We start from the raw sequence: 21590 nt of genomic DNA, 5'->3' as shown, positions 1-21590 counted from the left end.
GACCTGGGTTCGATCCCTGGGTTGGGAAGTTCCCCTGGAGGCAAGCATGGCAACCCACTCCAGTATCCTGGAGAATCCCCATGGACAGAGGAGACTGGTAGGCTATAGTCCATGGGGTCGCAAAGAGCTGGACATGACTGAGCAATGGAGCACAGCATTCAGCACATAATATACCCATGTTCTTCATTCTACTTTAATCTCCCTTCCTCATATTCAGTATTCGATTGCTCATCTTAGCACAAGCATCATTTCCTTATAAATCTTCCTTGCCTTTCTCAGTTTTTGTTTTTTGCTGATATGGTCTCCTGAAATCATATTTCTTCCAAATACCTATCTCAGCTTTTAATTATAAACTCATCACTATGATTATTTGATTAATGTCTCTTTTTCCACTATTGCTTAGATTCATGGAAAAAGAGGATAACTGCTGTTTTCATTGTTCTACTTCTTTTTTTCCCACCATAACATCCTAGTACCTAGACTATCGGGGGATAGGGATAAATTGCTACATTTGGGAGCTGTCCATTTCTCCACTGATTATTCTTATAAGAAAAATCTGGCTTTTCATTATCCCCTAAAATCCATTTGCACAATTGTTGACACTGACATCCATATTGCTAAACCTAATGGACAGTATTTCAGTCTTCATCTGCTTTGGTCTCTCAGCAACATTCGACAGAGCTGACTTTCTTCTGCAGATGCATTCTTTCCCTGCTTCCAACGCACAATGCCATCTGGTTTAGCTTCTGCCTCTCTGGCTGCTGCCCTGCATCTTTAGCATGCTTCTGCCTGTGCATGGACTTTAAATGCTGGAGTTCCTCAAGGCTCAGATCTGTGCCCTAACCTCATGCTACAGTCTCCTGCTGGGGAATCTCACCCATACCCAGAGCATCAGTGATCCCTCCATAGGCTAATAACAAATTTAAATCTTTCCCTCAGTCTTCTCCACTGAGCTTTAGGCCTGAGTATCCAAATTCCTATACATCTGTTTTGTTTGGCTATCCTAAAGAGATCACAGATTCAGCATTTGCAGAGAGGAATTCCTGAGTCATCACCCTTGCCTCCTTACTACTAACTTTTTCTAATATTTACTATTTCAGTTAGGCAGTAACATCTATTCTCTTATGTAAACCAGAAATCTAAGAAGTATACTTGACAGTTCTCATAACCTACCCACAATATGTACTCTCATACATTTTACATGCTTGAAATGTCTCAGGTTCACCCACGTCTCTCCATTTCCACCTCTGGCACTTTGATCCAAATGACCATTCTCTTTCACCCAAACTACTACAGTGAAAGTGAAAGTTGCTCAGTCATGTCAGACTCTTTTCAACCCCATGGACTGTACAGTCTGTGGAATTCTCCAGGCCAGAATAATGGAGTGGATAACCTTTTCTCTTCTCTAGAGGATCTTCCCAGTAATAACCTCATAAATTGTCTACCCTCTTGACCACCATGCCTCTCCAAATGCATTCTCTACACAGAAGCCAGAATTAAATTCTTTTCCAAATCCAGACCTGATTTTGTCACACCACCCCCTGCTAAAACCTATTAAAGATTTACCACTGCTTATAAAATAAGACAAAAATCCTTCAAAAGCCCTTTATGACCCTACACAGTCCACCACACAGCCATCTCTGGCCATTTCTTGTTGCTTGCCCTTGTTTCCCTGACTTTCAATTCCAAGAAAGCCACATGTTATCTCTCTTTTGAGCACTTTCATGTCTATTCCCTTTGCTTCCATCATACTCCCTTTTCTCTTCCCATTTTACCGTTCATAACCTTCCTAGCTACATCAATTTTCTTGATTATATGCTTTCTCTTTAATAGCACTAATAACAGCAGATATTCTATGTGTAGAGTGTGTTTGTTTGATTAATGTCTGTCTGCCCACAAGACTAGAATTTCTGTGAGCATGGGATCTGGGTCAAATTTTTCTCAACTTACTATCCCCAGAATCTATCACAGTGCTGGTAAATCATAGTCGTTCAATAAATATTTGAAAAACAAATGAACAAAAATTTCACCCATTTCATTTTCTTGAACTTAATAGCAGTTTTAGGTTGGAAACGTGACAGCTCACAGGGCTAGAAAGGACTTTTCAGATGGACTATTTCATCACAACAGATTTGAAAAAGCTAAAATGGGTGCTCTAACTCTAGGAGAAAAATGAGAACCTTTCACCATAGCCTTTTCTCCTAAATTCACACTTACTGCTTGAAATCCATGCTGTGCATTGTTCTTTTCTTCATTTTCTTTTGTTTCAGATGTCCTGACAGGCTTAAGGGGTCACTGTCAACCAGGACAAAAACAGCTGGGATCTGAATGTGTTTGCATGTCTCCAGAAGAAGACTGTGGGTAAGAGATACTCTCTGGACTGTGCTTATGAACTGAGAAAACCAGTCTAGTGTAACCAACCTCATGAAGGAGCCGGGCTTCTTAGAGCATGAATACAAAGCATATTAATTTTTAATATAACCAATACCCCCTGTGCCCTGTTGAATTCTTCCTTCCCCACTGAGTAGCAAGCATTCTTAATTATCTCTCAGCCTTGTTCCCTAAGTTTGCATAGCTTTTGTATTAAAACAGTCTCATTCTGGTGATGAAGACATTTCTATCCTGTTTAAAGCATCAGACTCAATTATCTCAAAGCCTTCTTCTTCCCCCTAAGTATAGGGGCAAAGTTGTGACTCCAAGAGGTTGGAGTAGAGAAATAAGTGTGAGCATGGACTTCACACACACGTGAACACATACACACACACATCTCTTTGTTAGTTTATTCTTTCACATGGTGGCAGAGAGCATAAAGAAAAATGATATATCCTTATATGACTATCATGACTCTCTGTTGTTATAACTGCCTTTTTCTACATAAACAAACCCAGGAGTGTTGAGAGTGCTTATAAATTTCAGGACTACTTTCATGGGAGTAAAGTCCAAAGTAAGATTCGCTTAAGGTAAAATTTTGTTTCTCTATCTTACAAAATAAATGCAGGAGGAAGGCAGTCTAGGGATGGTCTGGTGATTCTCTTCTTTCAGATAGGACTGGAGTTCCTTCCTGCTGTCTGTTCTGCTATGCTTTTTTTTAATCTAATATTCATACTTTATTTTTTATTGAGGTATAGCTGATACTTTATTTCTCCTTATTAAAATAAGGTTGTCTGTTCTGACATTCTTAAAGTTATATCATGGTCCAAGATTTCTCTGCTGGAGGACAAAAGAAGGAAGACCAGAAATGGACACATGCTCGCTTTTTAAGGAGAGTTCCTGGGGGATTCATCACAGCTTCCGTTTCATTACTCTTCTCTTCTTCACATGGCCGTGTGACCCTGCAAGGGAGGCTATGAAATGCCTAGAAGTAAAATGGCTAGAAGAAAAAGCACATTTTGAATAAGATTCAGTTCAGTTCAGTTCAGTCATTAAGTCGTGTCCGACTCTTTGTGAACCCATGGACCATAGCACACCAGGCATCCCTGTCCATCACCAACTCCAGGAGTGTACCCAAACTCATGTCCATCAAGTCGATGATGCCAGCAAACCATCTCATCCTCTGCCATCCCCTTCTCTTTCTGCCCTCAATCTTTCCCAGAATCAGGGTCTTTTCAAATGAGTCAGCCCTTTGATTCAGCTGGCCAAGTATTGGAGTTTCAGCTTCAACATCAGTCCCTCCAATGAACACTCAGGACTGATCTCCTTTAGGATGGACTGGCTGGAATTCCTTGTAGTCCAAGGGATTCTCAAGTCTTTTCCAACACCACAGTTCAAAAGCATCAATTCTTCTGCACTCAGCTTTCTTTAGAGTCCAACTCTCACATCCATACATGACTACTGGAAAAATAATAGCCTTGACTAGACCGACCTTTGTTGGCAAAGTAATGTCTCTGCTTTTTAATATGCTATCTAGGTTGGTCACAACTTTCCTTCCAAGGAGTAAGCATCTTTTAATTTCATGGCTGCAATCACCATCTGCAGTGATTTTGGAGCCCAAAAAAATAAAATCAGCTACTGTTTCCACTGTTTCTCTGTCTATTTGCCATGAAGTGATGGGATTGGATGCCATGATCTTAGTTTTCTGAATGTTGAGCTTTAGGCCAACTTTTCCACTCTTCTCTTTCACTTTCATCAAGAGGCTCTTTAGTTCTTCACTTTCTACCTACCATAAGAGTGGTATCATCTGCATATCTGAGGTTATTGATATTTCTCCCAGCAATATTGATTCCAGGCTGTGCCTCACCCAGCCCAGCGTTTCTCATGATGTCCTCTGCATATAAGTTAATTAAGCAGAGTGACAATATACAGCCTTGACGTACTCCTTTTCTGATTTGGAACCAGCCTGTTGTTCTGTGTCCAGTTCTAACTGTTCCTTCCTGACCTGCATACAGATCTCTCAAGAGGCAGGTCATGTGGTCTGGTATTCCCATCTCTTTCATAATTTTCCACAGTTTATTGTGATCCACACAGTCAAAGTCTTTGGCATAGTTAATGAAGCAGAAATAGATATTTTTTCTGGAGCTCTCTTGCTTTTTCAATGATCCAGTGGATGTTGGCAATTTGATCTCTGGTTCCTCTGCCTTTTCTAAAACCAGCTTGAACATCTGGAAGTTCACATATTGCTGAAGCCTAGCCTGGAGAATTTTTAGCATTACTTTACTAGAGTGTGAGATGAGTGCAATTGTGCGGTAGTTCAAGCATTCTTTGGCATTGCCTTTCTTTGGGATTGGGATGAAAACTGACCTTTGCCAGTCCTGTGGCCACTGCTGAGTTTTCCAAATTTGCTGGCATATTGAGTGCAGCACTTTCACAGCATCCTCTTTTAGGATTTGAAATAGCTCAACTGGAATTCCTCACCTCCACTAGCTTTGTTCCTAGTGATGCTTCCTAAGGCCCACTTGACTTCAAATTCCAGCATGTCTGGCTCTCAGTGAGTGATCACACCATCGTGTTTATCTGAGTCATGAAGATCTTTTTTGTATATTTCTTTTGTGTATTCTTTGCCCTCTTGTTAATATCTTCTGCTTCTGTTAGAAAGAAAGAAAGTGAAGTCACTCAGTTGTGTCTATTTGTGACCCCATATATTCTAGCCCGCCAGGCTTCTCCATCCATGGGATTTTCCAGGCAAGAATACTGCAGTGGGTTGCCATTTCCTTCTCCAGGGCATCTTTCTGACCCAGGGATCGAACCCAGGTCTCCCGCACTATAGGTAGACACTTTTGCCATCTGAGCCACCAGGGAAGTTCCCTTCTTCTGTTAGGTCCATGCTATTTCTGTCGTTTATTGTGCCCATCTTTGCATGAAGTGTTCCTTTGGTATCTCTAATCATCTTGAAGAGATCTCTAATCTTTCCCATTCTATTGTTTTCCTCTAAATCTTTGCAGTGATCACTGAGGAAGGCTTTCTTATCTCTCCTTGCTATTCTTTGAAACTCTGCATTCAAATGGGTATATCTTTCCTTCTCTCCTCTGCTTTTTGCTTCTCTTCTCTTCACAGCTATTTGTAAGGCCTCTTCAGACAGCCATTTTGCTTTTTTGCATTTCTTTTTCTTGGGGGTGGTCCTGATCCCTGTCTCCTGTACAATGTCACAAACCTCTGTCCGTAGTTCATCAGACACTCTATCTGTCAGATCTAGTTCCTTAAATCTATTTCTCAAGTCCACTGTATAATCATGAGTGATTTGATTTAGGTCATATCTGTATGATCTAGTGGTTTCCCCCACTTTCTTCAATTTAAGTCTGAACTTGGCAATAAAGAGTTCATGATCTGAGCCACAGTCTGCTGCTCCCTGTCTTGTTTTTGCTGACTGTATAGAGCTTCTCCATCTTTGGCTGCAAAGAATATAATCAATCTGATTTCGATGTTGACCATCTGGTGATGTCCATGTGTAGAGTCTTCTCTTGTGTTGTTGGAAGTGGGTGTTTGCTATGACCAATGCATTCTCTTGGCAAAACTCTATTAGCCTTTGCCTTGCTTCATTCAATACTCCAAGGCCAAATTTGCCTGTTACTCCAGGTGTTTCTTGACTTCCTACTTTTGCATTCCAGTCCCCTACAATGAAAAGGACATCTTTTATGGGGTGTTAGTTCTAAAAGGTCTTGTAGATCTTCATAGAACCATTCAACTTCAGCTTCTTCAGCATTACTGGTTGGGGCATAGGTTTGGATTACCGTGATATTGAATGATTTGCCTTGGAAACTAACAGAGATCATTCTGTCATTTTTGAGATTGACCCAAGTACTGAATTTTGGACTCTTTTGTTGACTATGATGGCTACTCCATTTCTTCTAAGGGATTCCTGCCCACAGTAGTAGATATAATGGTCATCTGAGTTAAACTCACCCATTCCAGTCCATCTTAGTTCGCTGATTCCTAGAATGTCGATGTTCACTCTTGCCATCTCCTGTTTGACCACTTCCAATTTGCCTTGATTCATGGACCTAACATTCCAGGTTCCTATGCAATATTGCTCTTTACAGTATCGGATCTTGCTTCTATCACCAGTCACTTCCATAACTGGGTGTTGTTTTTGCTTTGGCTCTGTCCCTTCATTCTTTCTGGAGTTATTTCTCCACTGATCTCCAGTGGTATATTGGGCACCTACCTACCTGGGGAGTTCATCTTTCAGTATCCTATCTTTTTGCCTTTTCATACTGTTCATGGAGTTCTCAAGGCAAGAATACTGAAGTGGTTTGCCATTTCTTTCTCCAGTGGATCACATTTTGTCAGAACTCTCCACCATGACCTGTCAGTCTTGGACGGCCCTACACGGCATGTCTCATAGTTTCATTGAGTAAGACAAGTCTGTGGTCCATTTAATTAGATTGGCTAGTTTTCTGTGATTTTGAATAAAATTAGACTTAAGTTACTGAGGAAATGGATCAATAAATGGTGAAGTAGAAAGTCAACAGACTGTGTCTAGTATGATATTTCACTGTTTATATATTTTAAACAATGCAGGCTGTTCTAGGGCAATTTTCATCTTTAAAACCACGTGTACATAATTGGGGCTTCCCAGGTGGCTCAGTGGTAAAGAATTCACCTGCCAATGCAGGAGGCACAGGTTTGATCCCTGGGTCAAGAAGATCCCCTGAAGAGGGAAATAGCAACCCTCTCCAGTACTCTTGCCTGGAAAATCCCATGGACAAGGAGCCTGCTGGGCTACAGTTCATGGAGTCACAAAGGGTCAGACACAACTTGGTGACTAGACAGCAGCAGCAGCAGTTCATAATTGCTACTTTTGAACTTTTCTTCTATTTCTTTGCACCATAGTTTTTTTTTGGTGTTTTTTTTTTTTTTTTTCAGTATTAACAATAATCGCCTCTCACATTCTTCTGAGTTCCAAGTGAACAAACACCTGTATGGACACTTGGTTTGTTTATTGATTTATGAGAACACTACAGGGACGTTTTCTGTAACATTCCACTGTTGTAATTCAGCCCAAAGATGGCTCTGTCTACCTTCCTAAGAATTGACCACAAGTGGTCCACCTTGTATGAGCTATCTGCTGCTGGGGTCTCCTCACCCAGACAATGGCCTTCTAGGGAGAACTCACAACATTCACCTTGTCCGTGTAACCCAGAAGGAACGTCTTTCTTTGTCTTTGCAATACCAGACTATGAGAGTACAGACTATCCCCCAGAACTGTCTGAATTTCAGCTCAGCCCTCCCTCTCCAGCCTCTTCCTGTTCTCCTCAGTCCTCTTTGATATGGCATCGAAGGTGTTTGTGAGAGGGACTGGCCCCGCAGCTTAATCTCTCTGAACTTAGAAAGTAGCTTTTTGTTTTCTCTCCAGGCTTCCGTTCCTGGAAAGAAATTTACACACTGGTGCACTGATTTTTAACTCCAAAGTTGACATCAGAGAAGAAACTCAGGTTTGGAGTAATCAAGTTCTTGTCCTCTCAGCAAGAGAAGGACTATGGCTAACTTCTCATTAGCAGAACCCACCCCTTTACTTAGATTTAGTGAGTTATTCAAAGATTGACTTAAAAACGCATGCTCTTAGTCACAATACAAACACACTTGCAATGCTATATAATTATATATAAGACTTTGGTGTTGCAAATGAGTTCAGGGGAAGTGCAGACTAAAATAGGCTAAGTTGATCAGGATTAGCTTCAAAATGTAGCCAAGAATTGATCTGGGCATAGACAGCCGGAGAGGGGAGACAGTGCAACATGGATTGAGCAGGGCATGGGATAGTAGCAAAGGAAGAATAATCTTATCAGTCTAGAAAATGCTCAATACAATTGTTAGGTGATAAAAAGGGATAAAGGAGGATGGGAAACTGATTCTAGAAAGGAAAGTTGATTGGATGAATTCAAAATATGGAAGATTTTGATTATCAGAATTAATGAATTCAGACTTTAATTTGAAGACAATTGTGAGTAGCAACAAGCTTAAAATGAATTTTTTTTAGAAAGATGAATCCCAGAGAATGCAAGATTAAATGAGGGACTGAAAGAAGAGAAACTGGGGGGAAGAGAGTAGGGGGTACAGAACTAGGTGGTAAGTTAACATATGAGTTGGCTATACACCATCTTTTCTAGTCTTCATGTATAAATGCTTGCTTTTCTCTCCCATACAGCCATTATTCAGAAGAAATCTGTGTGCTTGATGCAATATCCAGCCATCACTTTACTTCATCTGCTTGTGAGCTTTTGGCTGAGAAATGTTTAAATAATCAGCAACTCCATTTTCTACATATTGGTTCATGCCAAGAGGGTCCACAGTTAAAATGGGGTCTGGAAAGGATAAAACTTTCATCCAGTAGCACAAAGAATGAATCCTGTGGCTATGACACCTGCTACAACTGGGAAAAATGTTCAGGTAAGCTCCAGTGGCAACTCATACTAGAAAACTATCACTTAACCTTCATCTCAGCTAGTACATCTTATTTGTATTTATACATTGTTTCTTATAAATAACCTTTCCTTAATCAAAACTAATTCTTTTTCATTGTAAAGAAATGTTAGGAAATGATTTAATAGAAGGGAAAAGTAGAACCTGACCTACCCACAATTAGAAATAACTACTTTGACAACTTTGGTATAAATCTTTCCAGTCTTCCTCTGTATATACATAACCAGACCCACCCTTTGTCCTCAAGTAAGAACATTCATCCTGATCTCATGCTGCAGTACCCCTCTCCCCCACCCTTTGGAGGGCCTTTATCAAATTGTCTAAATGTCCTCTGGCAGATAGAACCAGCTGGGGCCAGCATAGGTAGAGTGCCCTGAGCCTGGACTGGGTTCCTCATCAATACCAATTACCAGAAGTATCTGCCTCAAGTATTTTGAAGTCCCCTTGTAGTGCCTGGGATCAGCCCATGCTCCAGGGTTCCACAGGCAGGATGCCTTGAACCCATATGAGGTCCCTCGTGAGCCCAAGCCCTGTCCCTCCCATGTGGGACATTCTTCCACCCTCTACTGCTTCCCTCCTCATTAGGCATGATGTGCCAAGAAGCTCTGGGACTCTACCTCAGAGCTAGACCCTCATCCCAGAGAGCAGCCTGGTGAGACACTGGCCAGCAGGGTAGTCTTTCTCAAAATTGCTTGAGATCAGAAAGCGAGTATGGAGTTGATACGAATTTAGAATGACTTTAATCATTTATGTAAAAGAAACACCCCATTAAAAAATTCCCTGGAGCCTCACACATCTCAGGGATGGCCCTGATTATGTTACATGTTTGAAAACAATAGGATCATATACTATATCTTATTTTATATATTGGTGTTTTTTTCACTTTGTTATATCATGAAACTATTTCCATATCATTATATATTATTCTGCCACATAATTTTCAATGTCTGCAAAAGCCTACATGGGCATTTTGTGATTTTACTTAATCAATCTTCAATTTGATATTTAGATTTTTCCCAAGATTTTGCTGTTAGAAACAGTGCTGTAATAGACAAATCTATCACAGGTAAATCTATACTCTAAGATTCTATCCTTAGGCTATACTTAAACGGAATGTTTCTAGATAAATATTATTTTAAAATAGAAAGTCTTTGTTGATGCAATGTATCAACTTGCTTTCTAGAAATGTCTTTATCATATTATATTCATATTTACAGTGTGTGATAAAGACTGCTTTCCACACCCTCACCAAACCTTGGAGCTATTACCTGTTTATATCTTTGCCTATTTGATACTTTAAAAGTAGCATTACATTTCTATTTTCTGTAAGTGTATTGCCTATTGGCATTTCATTTGTGAATTGCTCAAAAGCAGAAATTTCACAGTAGTGCATTTGCACTAAGATGAAATTGGAACCTGAAATAGTTCAACTGAGTTTCATATAATACATAAATATGGGTTGAAGATTAGGACTTAACAGAACTCAAATAGGCAGCTAGATTTCCCTCTGGCCCATCTTCAAAAAATCATCTGCAATCAAGGCATAAAGTAAGCAATGGGAACTTACTAAATTGTTAACATCTACCTTTTGCTGAAGCCACTTTAGTTTTGCAAAAACAAAGATAAAAACCTTATTATTACCCTTGACTTCTCTTTCACTTTTCAACCCAGTTTTTTGAGTCAGTCCTGGAAAAAGGGAGAGGCCTTATAATCCAAATCCAGGCTTTTTCTGATCCACTTAAAGCTGATTATCAAGGTCCAGCTCCCTTGACAGGTGGCAGGATGGGATCCATGAAAGAGGGTCACCATGACTGGCACAGCCAACAGGCCATCTGATAGTGGCTACTCAGCAGGTCACTATCTGGGGCTTCTCACCTTGTGCCCCAAATAAGGCAATTTCACATAGGAGATGGAAAACCAGGTCTGAACACTTACACTGCTTGATTCTAATCATTGTTCAGTCATCATGTAGGTAAACATTACTATTCATTCTTTTGTTGCCTGACCAACACCATTACCTAACTGACATCTCTCTCAGAGACAATAATTTGTGGTAAGCAAGAGCTGAAAGCACTATGCAACTATGTATTTATTTAAATTTTGGATTTAAAAGATAAACTTTCTCTCTAAAAATTATAATGTAAGAACATTATTGTCAAAAATACATACAAAAAATAAAAGGGACTTGGACAGCAGGGAGGACAAATGGTGCCTGTGTTTACCACAGTAGGTAGCACAGGTATTCGGGGATGCATTTAGTGTTAACATCTATTTCCCTTGTTTATCATGGAGAAAGGTCTTCATGGAACTCCTCTGTTTCAAACAGTTTCTTTTTTTTTCTTTTTCTTTTCCCACAAGTTATTCTTTCCAAATTTGGCTGAGTAGCAATACGTGACTTATGATTTAGTCAAAATCTATCTTTACTATTATCCCTTTGCTTAGTGTGTGTGTGCTTGGCCCCTAGATTAGGTCCAACTCTTTGTGACCCCTATGGATATATAAATCCGATAGCCACCAGGACCCTAAGCTTATCTTTAAAAAAGAACAGTCAACTAAAAATATAGTCACAACCTGAAAGTAGAGGGTTACTTTATTTGGTGGGAACATCTAGGACTATGGGCCTGAGCCCAGGAGACGGGATCTCAGTAGCTTTGAGAACACTGCTCCAAGAATGCGGGAGGAGGAGTCAGGCTATACACAAGTTTGCAACAAAGGGAGTAGGCCTTCTGAACATCAAAGATCAGATATCAAGTTAAGGAATTTAGCATTCTTTGTATGGGAAGATGCAAGCCTCTCAGCTCACTGAACTCATTCCTTTCATATGCAACTCAGCTATCTGGAGCCAATCCTGTTTCCTTGTTCACCTTAAGGAGTGGCAGACGGCTGCTTCTTGCATTTCCCCAGCTCCTCAGCAATCACCCCAGGTGGTGGCAGCATCTGCTAGATCTCAGTCTGGGGAGCCCTCCTTCACATTTGGAAGCCAGAAATCGCTGATGGCTGTGCCTGTGTTTAAGTCACTCAGTCGTGTCCGACTCTTTGCGACCCCATGGACATTAGCCTACCAAGCTCCTCTGTCCATGGGGATTCTCCAGACAAGAATACTGAAATGGGTTGCCATGCCCTCCTTCAGAGGAACTTCCCAACCCAGGGATCAAACTAAGGTCTCCTGCATTGCAAGCGGATTCTTTACCGGCTGAGCCACCAGGAAAGCCCAGTGACTGTGACATTTCTTGTTTATTGATATGGCAGGAGATGTTTTCATTTCACAGAATGTATAAAGTTTGAATACATAACAAATATTGGTCAAGTTAGCAGCATATCTTGCGATAGTAAAAATAAAGCATGAACATTACTTAATAAGAGAGTTAAGTCATTTAAAACATCCTTTGATTCTACACACAGTCCAAAAACTGAAAGCATTTTTCCCCCTAAAGATATGATCTGCCTGTGCCAGCCTTCTTTAGCTGATGAGCAGAAGCCACTGTCACGGAAACATCTGTTCACGTGGCACTCCAGAACAAAAGTACGAACCACAGCTTTTATGAAAAGAGGAAACTAAAAGCGTATTTCATACGCAATCTACTCATGGCAGGCTGGGGTATTATTAATTTTGAGTTGAATTCAATGTCATCTTGATTAAATTGTGTTCTTGATTACACTGTGAACTTTGCTACCCTTTTCCTTCTCTATCTAAAATGAAATGAGACAAAGTTTAAAGTGAAACTTCAAAGCAACATGAAATTCACTTTTCAAAAGTTGGAACACAAGAGCTTTCCCAAGGAGGCTAATTTTGTGGCTATTAAATGTTTTGTCTAAATTTCAAAAATATCCACCAACAAGAGGGGAAAATGTATTCGATAAACATCCATTTAGCAGCCAGTATGCTAAAGTCATTGTTCAAAGTAAGATGAGGGGTATGATGATAAAGGATCTTTATATCCTCAAATTGTTCACAGTTGGAGTAATATTCCACAGTGTTGTTTAGTCACCAAGTCGTGTCCAACTCTTTGCGACCCCATGGACTATAGCCCACCAGGCTCCTCTGTCCATGGGATTTCCCAGGCAAGAATACTGGAGTGGGTTGCCATTTCCTTCTCCAGGGGATCTTCCCAACCCAGGGATCAAACTCACTTAACATGTGAATTCCTTACCACTCAGCCACCAGGGAAGCCCCAAAGTTTCACAATAATTACATGAATAACTTTAATGCAAGACAATATGTGATAAGAGCTATAAGAGAGATACACATCTTTTTCCTAAGGATGGAAGCATGAGAACTGACTGTTGGAGGTGGCAGGAAGGGCCTTTTCATGCTGGTAATCTGAAAATCATCTTGCTAAGAGCACTTAGGTTATAATCATACTGCAGGAGTGGTGACCATGGCCTTTCCACAAGCCTGGGGACCCGACGTTCTCTCTAGAGGTAGAGCTGTCTCCTGTTCTTTACAAAATCCTAGAGTTTCCAACAACAAACAAGACTGTCCCCAACTAAAATCTTCTCTAGCTGGTTGACAAAGAAGGTAAAAGGGAAATTCATGCCTTTTCAGGAAATGCTTCCTACCATGGACAGGAAGTGTATGTGCTTATGAAATCTCCCCATTTCCTTTTTGCTGTTTTCTCCCATCAGTTGAGATACATGAGAAAGAGTTGATATTTGCCCAAAAGAAGTTGCAGACTGTTTCTCAGGCTGACTCAGATATTTTGGCAATGTAACTTATCCCAACTCCATCAAATACTTTTCTTTTTGAATACTTATACCTGCACCCCAAATTCAGAATTGAACCCAACTGATGAAGCAGAATTAATTAAGCACTTTGTTAAGAGCTGGTTGGGACAAACAGATGGATGAGTCGTCGTTACTGCTCTCTCACAAAGCAGTTGTAACAGTCTTGGGAGAAAGACATATGAAAAGCTAGCTTTCTCCAGGGGAATCTTCCCAATCCAGGGATTGAACCCTGATCTCCTGCATTGCAAGCAGATTCTTTACCATCCAAGCCACCAGGGAAGCTAATTAACAAAAAAGTATAAAAATGTCAGATGTAGTACTGAGAAATTTACACCATTAAAATTTAGTTATAGAAAACTTTGGTGGGGGATATATGGCTATACAATGCTTCATGGAGGAGGTAAGGCTTATAGACATTGAACATGTGCAGGAATATTGGAAAGAGCATACCAGTCTGGCAAAAGAAGGGAATAGGATGGGCAATGGACAAAAACTGGACCACCCTTGGGGTCCTTATTGGGAAACAGAGAGAGAGTCATTCTATCTGAGTTGAAGAAAGCAGAGAAGATAATGCTGCAAAGGGATATTGAGGCCAAATGGTGGAAGACCTTGAACTTTGATTAAATGAGCCTATATTCCTTAACTCTAAATTGATTTAAAATACTTGGCTTTGGTAACTTTACCCCAATTGGTCATTTTAAAACTCTTTCATGAATACAAGATTTATATGAATTATGACATGATGGGGTGGTTTTGAAGCCAGGCCTGAGAAAAGTACCACCCAATTTCACTACTTATTAAAATCCAGATTCCCAGTCATAACATAGGAATATTCTAGGAAGAAATAAAAAATGTGGTACAGAATTATAAGAAGGCAGCCCTATAAGTCATTTATGATTTAAAACCTGCCTGTACCACTTACTAAATTGTGGGACCATGGGCAAATCACTTAACCTCTCTGAGCTGACTTCATCTGTAGTGTTAGTATGATACCTTGTAGTTCATATGTTTATTGTGAGGGTTAAATGAAATAAAGCATGCAAAGCACTTGGCATATTGTATGGTTTCATCATGCATGCTCAATAAGTGATATAAGTGTTCCCAAGGTGGTGCCAAAGAGAAAAGAACATGAAGGACAGATGGAAGACTTTGTGGAAATGGATTGACAGGAGGTAGCAGCTGATTGGATGTGGCTAGTGAGGGAGAGGGAGGTATCAGAGGTAGCCCGGCTCCTACATCTTACTGACTTAGCAGCAGCCTCTCCTCTCTTACATCCAGATGACTCCATTCAGCCACACTTGGGTCTTTTAAGTCAGTGCCTTTGTGCCAGCATTCTCACTCATTGCCATCAAAGTGCTCGCTGCGCTGGGGAGGAGTCAGGTGAAATCAAACCCGAAAGCACTGAATAGAGTCACACTGTCTTCTCTCCTTGCAGTCACCACCTCCAACTGCGTCTGCCTGTTACCCTCCCAGTGCGCCAAGGGCGGAGACCAGCTCTTCTGCGTCAAAATAGGATCGTCAGCGAGCGGGAAAACAATGAACATGTGTGAAGTAGGAGCTGTAAAATGTGCCAAAAGGGAAATGGAAATACTGCATTCTGGGAAGTGTTAGACCTAACACAATTACCCATAAACAGAGTTACTGCCCCCAGACAACCCCTACGAAAGGACACTGTCGAATAAACAGCAGACTGGCACATTCAGGAGTTACCAACAAAAATCCTTCAGTGTTAGTTTCACCCAGTAATTCTCCCTGCCTCTCGTGTCTTCTGCCTCATCCAATTCCCATCCACGCAGCTCTGTAGCATATCTCTAGGTAATAACTTCCACATCAATCTAGTAAATTCTTCAGTTCATGTCACACTAAAATGATTGGACTTCTGAGGACCTTATGATGCCTGTGGTATTAAGCATACTGACAAGTAGAAATCAGAATAAAAACCATAATTTTCTCCAATGAATCAATAAACATGGAAATCTAAACAACTTGTACAACACATTCTTGAAACGCAACTTTCATGCATTCATTCAATAAATAATTGGGAATGCCTGTAATAAACCTAGCACTATTTAGGGCACTGGGCAACCAGCGCTGAATAAAACAGACAAAAGCCCTGGTCTTCAAGAAGCTCACATTCTTGTGGAGGAAGACATACAGAACATAATAGAAGCATACAAAAGGTATAGTATGTTTGATGGTGATAATTCTTATGGAGAAGACAATGCAGGGAAAAGTGAGCCCCATCCTTAAACCTCATCTTATGTGAGGAAATATTCCACAGTTAATAAGCATCATAGTAAGGACAACTGAATTCAAGTGGAAATTGCCTTGCTTAAAGTAGTTAAATTCCTGAAGTTACCTCCTTCTTAGGAGACTCTTTTTGCTTCAGCTAAAGTGCATTAGGAAGCTTTTAAGCTAAAAGTGTGTGATGGATGGAAAAATCATCAAAAAATTTCAAAAGAATAATTCTTAAGGTAAATCATATCTATCATATTAGGCCCTACCAAGTAGACACCCATTTCCTAGAGAGGCTTTAGGGTGTCATTTTGAACTGGAGAAGAGAAACAGATTTGGAACAGTGGTTCTCCAGCATGAGGGTACATTGAGTCACTTAGAGCACTTTTTAATGCAGATGCCTGCAACCCACCCCCAGTTCCTGGTTCAATAGGTCTGGGGTGGGGCCTGAGAATCTGTATTCCTACCAACTTTCCAGGTGGTACTACTGATGATGATCACATTTTGAGAACTTTCAGTCTAGAAGTGGAGCCATCAGGCAGCTAATCCAATTAAAGTAATTGATCCCAACTTCAGCCAGTCAGTCTCCAAGCAGGTGAGCAGAAGCAGGTTCCCTTCCTCTAAACCTTACTGGGATGCTCACCTGATGGATGGGGCTATGAGTCACAGCCACCCAGCAGCACCATTATTAGGGCTTACACAGTAAACGTCACTCCTCTTCCATCTCATGAATATCGCAGCCAAAATCTAAAACATCTTACAGAGTTCCCTGGGGGTCCAGTGATTTGCACTCTGCATCCCCACTGCAGGGGGTGTAGGTTCAATCCTTGGACAGGGAACTAAGATTTCACATGCTGAGCAGCACAAACCAAAAAAAAAAAAAAAAAAACAAATCTTAAAAAAAAAAAACAAAAACAAAAAACCTCTAAAACATCTTGCAATATCAAAGGATAAGTATGAGGAAGGGAAAAGCCTAGAAACGGAAAACCCATTTTCCTGATATAATGGCAATTGAGTGGGAATTGATCTTTGTCCAGGAGTCAGTGACCCATCTTTTCCCATCATGCAGCCCCACTCCCTTCTCACTACCAAAGTGGCACAGGCTACTCTTGTAACCTTTGTGCCCTCAGCACTCCCAAGATGCCAGAATGAAGGCAAAGTTTAGGCGTTTTAAATAGTCCCACATTCAAAGGAGAGACACCAATAACTGAGTCCGGAAACTTTACTCAGGACTGACTTGGCTCTGCTCTACCAGCTCTCACAGCAGCACCACACCTATCCAGGCTATTCGGCCGGACTGGGGATGACGGGGGGGTCATGGGGCTCTGCGGGCGCAGGGAGGCAGTGCTCATAGTGAAGATCCTATTAGCTCCACAAAGTCCTTTTCTTCCCCTTGGTGAGACGGAGGGCGATGCTTTCAGTATCCCCTGAAGCCAGGCAACCAAAGCCTCAAGAGAATCACTTGTCAGGGCACCCATATCCAGGATTTATGGTGCCACCCTCACTGCGTGGGGGCTATGGAATCTCAGAACTCCCGCTGGTGAGCAGGTTGCTGGAGAACTTTCTGGGAGGTGTGGATCCACACCAGAGGCATTCTCTCTTAAATGACCCCAAGACCCTTTGCTGCCCAGGGCATGTGGGAGGCAGGGTGTTGACAAAATGGTCTGAATTGTTTCCATAGTGACAAGGGAGTGGTGCGGCATGACTGGGAAAAAAGATGGGTGCAGCCCTTTCGCCACCTCAATCCCAAGGCATAGAGAAGGAATGGAGGACCTTGGTGGGTCACATGGCTCCATAGGAAGGAGCACAGAGAAGAAAGGCAGGAACTCTGAGGCCACCCTGTGTCTTGGACATGAACCTACTGGGAACACCAACAGGAAGCAAAGCTGCCTCTCTCACAGAAAGTTCTGGGAGATAGCATGGGACACCACCCCAAGGAAACAACAGGGGCCACTAATATTGTAGAGTCTGATTTAGTAAGAACAAGTCCAGAGGGCATGCCCCATCATGACTGTTGTATCAAGCAGCTTCTGCCATCTCTCCAAGTCCACTTCCTTCCAACAGCAGAGAACCAGATCCAACAGAACCTAGAAAGAGACACGCCTCTGCCTGTGACTTCTAAGAGGGGTGGGAAATTTGCAAGAACCATCCTCATGCCTTCCCTACTCCAAGTCCTCTGACCAACTGGCTGATACTGGAGGCAGGGAAGGAGATGAGATATAAATTGGATCTGAGATTAGAAACATAAACTGGACTGACTTTTAAAAATAGTAACTGACCAGAAATCTATGTGATCTGTCTCAGACTTAATTGAGGCAAGAGAAGAATGGGAATTGGCAGAGCAGAGAGGAAAACTATGACTATTACTAGCCTGCTGGAGCTACCATAATCAAGTACTGCAAACTGGGTAGCTTAGAACAACAGAAATACATTGTCTCACAGATTGAGGGGGCTAGAAATCCAAAATCAGTCTGTCCACTGGGCCATGTTCCTTCTGAAGCTCATAGGAGAGAATTCTTCCCTGCTTCCTCTGGCTTTTGGCGTTTGCCCGAAATGCTGCCCATTCCTTGGTTTGTAGATGCATCACTCTAGTCTTTGCTTCCATCATCTCATGGCCCTCTTCATTGCCCCCTTCTGTGGATATCTGTCTGCCTAAATGTGCATTACCTTATGAGGACAGCAGTCTTGTTGGATCAGGCCCCCTCTTAATGACCTCACCTTAACTGTGTTACATCTGTGAAGACCCTGTTTCTAAATAGGGTTATGCTTGCAGGTACCAGGTGTTTGAACTTCAACTTGTCTTTTATTGCAGACACAATTCAATCCACAGCACCCTGACTGGGGGAAAAAAATGTTTTCTGTTTACACCCCATAATATAATCAAAGGTTTATACCAGCTATTACATTCATATTGTTTGATTAAAATCAGTCAAGCTTGCTTGCTTGAAAGCATTTTGTTCTTATACTTGTAATAATCTTCACTTTTAATGGTGATTAGTTGGTCTTTTTATCACTTTAGTTACCTTTGTTTGAAAGGATTTTTTGAGTGCATGAATCCATTAAAGTTTGCATTAGGCTAATTTGCATGCCACTTACAAGTTGAATTTTTCACACCCTGACATTAATATTAATATAGCAATTTAGTACAAGAAGTGTTAAGAGCTAGTGATAAAATTGTCACCATGAAGCAGAGAGCAAAACTGAGACATAATACCTGGAGTTTGGACCTAGAATCTCCAGTGCTGTCCTAGAAGATTAAATAAATTCTAGATCAAAGGTAAAAGCTTTATCCTCTTAGGCTAGAAATGAATGCTAAGCATTCATGCTGATAGCTTAAGCAACTGGAAACCAACTCAAGTCCATTTTTTATATGGATTTTAATTTTTTGTTGATTCTACAGAATAAATGGGACCCCAGTTTAAAGAACTTTATAAATAGACATGCTATAAATCTCAAACATCCTAGAAGCAGAGTTCTAAGACTATGATTTTTTTCCAGTCCTCTGGTGCGGTGACATTCAAGCTTAACTAAATATTTCCTCTTTTTGGCAGTCTTTAGTAAAGCTCACTAAATTTTAGACTACATTGTTACTCTTTCTACAAAGGCCTACAACTCCCACAACCAACATTCCTTACAGTTAAAATTTAAGCCATTCTGTTTTTTCTCCTGAAGAGCACCCACAAGCTAAACAGAACCCTTACCTCTTCCTACATTCTGATTCTAAGTAACAAGGATCTAACAGATCATGCTGGTCCCTGCTGGGCACCAAATATCCTGAGGCTGGATTAATTGGATTCTGGATGGCTGGCTGTCTCCAAGGTCACCTTCATTCTTTAGGGATACATTGTGTATGGAATCAATGAAGCATCTAGCTGTTAGCCAAATAAATGGTCTGCAGAATTATGGTTGTAACCATTTTATTTTATGAGCGTGAGACAGGCCACTGATACACTATTTGTCTTCTTGACAAGTTCTAGCTACAGCTTCAGCCTCACATGTGGAATATGTTAGTTAGAGGTGTGTGTCACAATGAAGGGACTGCAAGGGAAGGACGGTGCACTGAAAATCATGCTCACAGAGATTTATATAGAAAGATGTTCATCACAACATTATTTATAATTGCAAAAATTGACAGAGCCTAGATGTGCAATAATAAATCATGCACCTTCCATATGATAGAACAGTATGAGACCACTGACAAGCATCTTTTAAAAAGATTTTAAAGGACATAATAAAGTAAAAAAATCAGGCTGCAATTCTATGTATGCTTAGAGTTGTGTAAATTCTGTGTGTCCACATGCCCTTAGAAAGAATGATTGAGAGAACAAATCTCTGGAATTTGGAGTTATTTTTATTTTCCTTATTTATATCTTCATGCATTTCCAAATTTTCTAGAATCAGCATGTATTTTTTAATCTTTTTTCTCTTTATTCCAATCATGAAAGTAGCACAAGCTTATTGCAAATGTTTAGAAAATATAGTACAAATAATTTATACTTAATATTTTCATATTGATCTGTTCTTATGCTCACACATTTGCTGCTATTATTCACTAAATACATTACTCAGCATGAATTTTTATATATAATCAGTCATGAAAATTGTTCTTAAAATATTATTTTCAACTTAATTAGAAAAAACAGATAACTGATTCTGCTTGTACAGAAAACTGACAGAAAATTGGCCTTGGAGGTCAGACAGGTCGTCTGGTCTAGATTTGCACACATGGTAGTCTTCAGCCAGGCTAGACGTGTGAGCCTCATGTGGATGCATTCATTCATTCATAAGCATTGTCTGAATACCTGCCAAGTCACAAAGGTTAGACCTATAATTGTGCAAAGATTTTGGAGGTATTTATAGTACCCTGTGGAGATTTTAAAGGTGTATTTAAATCAGCATTATATAATGAAAGGTATTTTAAAATTATAAGTAAGGATAGCATCTTCAGGGAATTAAAAAAACTGGACAGTCAATAAAATAAAATCTAAATTCCAAAGTTTTATTACAGTTGGAGACACTGAACAGCTGTTTGAACTTGAACAAAGACTGTTTCCTCATTGTAAAAACAGGAAAATACCAGCCACTCGCTATTTGTTCTGAGAATAGGCTAGAACATATAATGCACACAACTACTAAAGAGCCTAGAATGAAATGTGCATTCAACCACTCAAATACTATTATTATTATTATTATTATTATTTACACCAGTGGATAAGATTGGCTGGACTTCTCCCTTTATTTCCTGTTGTATGAGACTCTTCTTCATCTATTGCCATTCTTTCCATTGAATTGTGATTCATTAAAGAGCCCATGGGCTTACTTAAATTGTTCAGGGGAGAGAAATGGGTAGAGTACTCCAACTAAGCATTCAGACTAAGCTGATAAAATGTGCTTGTTCACGAAGGGATGACCACAGTGAGCAACGTCAGCAGTAAAGGTTTTTCAAGTTCTCTTCAGAATGAATTATCCTTCATACCATATGAATGGAGATGGCTCAATGTTTGAAGTTAAAAACCTAACAATCTGTGATATCATAAGCAATGTGGACAGAAGACCCATGATTAGAAAGTGAAGAGGAAATTAGACCGGGCAGCTGGAAAAACCCTCCAAGATTATTTGCTTGCTACCACCCTAACCAGTATGCAGTGACAAAGGAGATTTTGAAAAAGGCTACATTTTTAGCTAAAATATGACCCTTAATGTTAGAGAAAAGCCATACCACCGTTCCAGTTCCTGAGGTGAGATTCTGCTGCCCTTTATGAGTCTGTATTTGT

General features: G+C 40.5%; 1 protein-coding gene across 3 annotated transcripts in view; it reads left to right on the top strand.

The window, feature by feature from the left end:
- The window catches only part of C6 (complement C6), an 89118-nt gene extending 73552 nt beyond the window's left edge, over positions 1 to 15566 (top strand). For all 3 annotated transcript variants that reach the window (XM_020903050.2, XM_020903049.2, XM_020903051.2), the window contains 3 exons: positions 2271 to 2361; positions 8582 to 8823; positions 15017 to 15566. In XM_020903050.2, the coding sequence (XP_020758709.2) occupies positions 2271 to 2361; positions 8582 to 8823; positions 15017 to 15192 (509 nt within the window). In that variant the 3' untranslated portion in view covers positions 15193 to 15566. The remainder of the gene's footprint in view (positions 1 to 2270; positions 2362 to 8581; positions 8824 to 15016) is intronic.
- Positions 15567 to 21590: the final 6024 nt, after the last annotated feature.

Source organism: Odocoileus virginianus, chromosome 14 (assembly GCF_023699985.2).
Source record: "Odocoileus virginianus isolate 20LAN1187 ecotype Illinois chromosome 14, Ovbor_1.2, whole genome shotgun sequence".
NCBI classification, from domain to species: domain Eukaryota; kingdom Metazoa; phylum Chordata; class Mammalia; order Artiodactyla; family Cervidae; genus Odocoileus; species Odocoileus virginianus.
Note: the sequence above shows the minus strand (reverse complement) of the source record. Positions and strands in the feature narration are given on the sequence as shown.